Source organism: Tiliqua scincoides, chromosome 11 (genome assembly GCF_035046505.1).
Source record: "Tiliqua scincoides isolate rTilSci1 chromosome 11, rTilSci1.hap2, whole genome shotgun sequence".
NCBI lineage: Eukaryota > Metazoa > Chordata > Lepidosauria > Squamata > Scincidae > Tiliqua > Tiliqua scincoides.
The window spans coordinates 15,252,736-15,256,435 of record NC_089831.1 but is presented as its reverse complement, the minus strand read 5'-3'; the positions used below and the strand labels follow the sequence as shown (position 1 = coordinate 15,256,435).

The window sequence follows — 3,700 nt, the reverse complement described above, 5'->3', positions numbered from 1 at the left end:
ATCCGAAGATTTCCCATATTGCATCAGGACCTTCCTGTTGGGAGGACAATAGTGAGTCCTCATAGGTTTTGGTTAGGTTAGGTTAGCTTCTCCCAGTTAGATTCTCCAGTAGATTTTTCTGAGGTTTTCTCTTCTCACTCAATTCATAATTAATCTCTGGCTCATAATGAGGGTTCATTAACTTGCCTATGAAGCGTTACACTGAAGCCTCCAAATGGACACAAAATGTCCCACTCCTAGATTGTCCCTTGCTGATAAGATGTAAATTATTCGCCATTTTCACATGGAAGGGTCACCTGGGCTCTTTGCAGGATTGGCTTGATGAGCCCAAGGGATTCAATCCAGTTCTAATATATACCATAAGCCACTGCATGTGCAGCGCAACACAAACCACACTGTCGTCCATCGCCTCCTAGCTGCAGCAACCTTGGGTGGCAAAATCTTGTTCTTCTCTGAAACAAAAGATGAATAAGAGCCTGATTCTCTGCAGCTCCATCCTGCTTTGTTGTATTCTGGGTGAGGAACGGAATATATAGCAAACAAGGGCAAGTGTTGGATGTGCGTGTCCCTGTGTCTCTGTGTTTTCAAGCTTGCCAACTGTGTTTTTTCATTTCCTTCTCTCTCGGTCTCTCTCCAAAAGTGTGGCAGTGCTCATTCTCTCTCTCTCTTTCTCTGCCCCTAATGTCTGTCTGTCTGTCTGTCTGTCTGTCTGTCTGTCTGTCTGTCTGTCAGGTCTGCCCCCCCACCCCTTACACCAGGGGTGCTCAATACATCGATCGCGATCGACCGGTCGATCGCGAGGCAAAATTTGTCGATCGCAGGCTTCTCTCCCGTCCAGGCATCCCTGGGAGTGAGCCCCGTTGACTCTACTGGGGCTGACTTACCTTTTCCCTGTTTTTGCACTGGTATGTATGGAGATCTGCCCCCCCCCCCAACTTCCATCTGTTGGTTCTGTGTGCAAGGGGTTTTGCACTGGTCTTGCTGTGATGTCTATATGGTGATCTTCCCTCCCCCACACCTTTCCCCTGTTTTTGCACTGGTCTGTATAGAGATCTGCTCCCCCCCCCCACTTGTATTGGAATTGAGGAAGATCTGGTGAGGAGGTAGATGTGGTGACAGCAGTGGCCTCTTTAAGGGTAAGGCCTGGTCATCCAGCAGAGTGTGCTGCACAGCTGCAGCCACTTGAAGGCAAAGGGGCCCTCAGGGATATAAGAGCACCTGAGGCAGGAAGGGCTCCACTTATTTATGTGAGTCAGCCTTTTCCTACATGAAGATCATTAAGTCCAAGTACTGTTCCACCATGACTGATGAACATTTGGAAGTGTGCTTGAGGCTGGCTGTCAGCAGCTACTGTCTGGACTATGCATCCTTGGCTGATTCACTTCAGTGCAAGTCATCAAAGTAAACTCAAGCAATTACAAAAATGTTTATAGTTAATTATGTTGTGTTGTGCAATATTGGCTCATGCGGTTATGCAAGGTACACCAACATACATTGTACACATAAATGTTATATGTTATGATGGCGCGAACATTGTAAAAAAACTCTGGTAGATCTCCAGGCCTTGCTGGGTTTCAAAGTAGCTCTCGAGTCAAAAAAGTGTGAGCACCCCTGCCTTACACTCTCATCCTTCCATTGTGTTTCAAATACATTTTTAGTTTTCTCATTGAAAATAAATGTCTTTCCCTCCATGCCTCTGGAGGATTCTGGAAAGGAATTAGTGTCCCAATGGACGGTCAAAACTCTTCAGGTGGCCAGGCTCTCTCCTTAGCCTTTGTAGCTCTTTAGACTTTCCAGGACACAAATAGCTCTTGGATGTGTCCGTCCGTCCGTCCGTCTGTCCGTCCCCCAATTTGTTTTGTTTTGGTATTGAACTAGTTTTGAATTACTGCAAACCTTTGGCTACACAGCTCATCAGGGAATGATGAGTGCAGTCAAACCATTTTGTGGAAATACATTTTGAAACCCATGCATGTTTTTAAGAGACATGTAAGTTGAATTACATCTAAAAAATCAAATTTATTAAAAACTCTATTTTGTACAGGTTTCAGTGTTGTTGCTTTTTACCTATATTTATCAGAATAAAACCATTGGTCAAATAATTGACTGACTTTTGGAGGGTTTGGTGTGAGGTTCACTATCTGTTCCTTTTATTTGAATTACTTGGTGGAACTTTCAACAGGGAAAAAAATCTGTGGATTAGAGTCTGTTGTTACATTGGTGGCTTCTCTTTCTCGATCATCAGCAAAAGTTCTCTTCCACAGTCATCCTGAAACCTACAAAATGGGTCTTGATTGAATCAGTAATGGGAAGGCATGTGAAACTAAACCAGGACAAGGGTGCAAAAAACTGACAAGCAATTTACATGTTTATTTCCATGTATTCACTCATGTGTCCTGATATTGACTTTCTTTCCCATTTCCAACAGCTGAAGCTCTTATCTGCCATAAGTGCAAGAAGTATAAAAAAGGCGGTGGTTGCACCAGAGGAGAAGGAACTTGTACACCTAAATCGGGGCAACAGTGCATGATAGTTACAACATCTCTGAGTATGTCTGTTCTCTCCTCCGCCTCACATAGACTTAGCGCAGTCATCCTTGGAGCCATACCGCCTCTCTCAGAAGAAGCAGGTGCCATCACTTCTAGGTGTGGTTGCTGGGAGTGAGACAGTAGCTTCTTCTGAAACAGCCACCCTCACTCCAAGCCAGCCAGCCAATATGACTGTCTGTGGAGGTGACAAGCAGGTTCTCCTGCCTGCTGGCCCACCCACCCCTAGTCATGCTTGGAGCAAAGCCAGCTGCTTTGGAAGAGCATTCTGGAAGTGATTGTGGTGACATCATCACATCACCGCTGTTACTTCCGGGACAGCCTAGAGTAGACTAATATGTTTTTTTCTCTCTGTTTCTACAGATAATATACGGGGTTATTATCAACAAGGGTGCACTAAGCCGATTGATGAATGTGGAACTGATAAGCTCTCCAAAACACATGGAGTGCTGACAACAACCTGCTGTGACAAAGACTACTGCAATAAGGAATAAAATAAGTATCTAACTTCATTTTCACTGAAGGGTGTAGTTCCAATGCTATTAAAAATGTAGGGATTATTCAGCATATGACTCCTCTAAAATAATTTCATCATTGTAATGCTGAAATATATATAAATACACACACCCAAACACTTCAAATAATTGGGTAATGTCTTTTTTCAAGTTAGCACACCCAAACTGCCTTTGTATATCTTGCAGGTGCTTGCAGTTATTTACAAGCCAGGTTGACGGTGTCACATTCCAAATTAGACGTTGAAGTACAAATGTAAGGAATGCTTAATATCCATAGACCTCTTGGCATCTTGCAAGATCTAATCTGTTGGAGGGCAAGATGGGTCCAGAACCATCCACTCTGCTGTGATTTTTGGCAAGAGAGGAATTCAATAAAATTCATAGTGGAGATTTCTCAGGGAAAGTGTGTTGAAAATCTTGACACTTAAAAGAGACCAATCTGAGGATAAGAGACAGACATGTATAAAGGAGCCTGTGTGGGAAAGAGAGGGCTGAATCCCAGGAGATGACAGGTTGACCAAGGGGTGTAGAGCCTAGTGGTTAGTGTGCACACATACCCCTTCTTGCTCTCTACTCAGGGCTACTGAGAGCAGGCGTTGGGCCCTGGCAAGGTGCCTGATTGGGCCCCCTCTTCCTAGA

At 44.3% G+C, this 3,700-nt stretch overlaps 1 protein-coding gene across 1 annotated transcript; it reads left to right on the top strand.

Moving 5' to 3' along the window:
- The first annotated feature begins 464 nt into the window (after positions 1–464).
- LOC136662471 (prostate and testis expressed protein 3-like) lies at positions 465–3,040 on the top strand. The gene is made up of 3 exons (XM_066639689.1): positions 465–516; positions 2,429–2,548; positions 2,910–3,040. Exons 1-3 carry the CDS (start codon positions 465–467, stop codon positions 3,038–3,040), a joined length of 303 nt encoding a protein of 100 aa, XP_066495786.1.
- Positions 3,041–3,700: the final 660 nt, after the last annotated feature.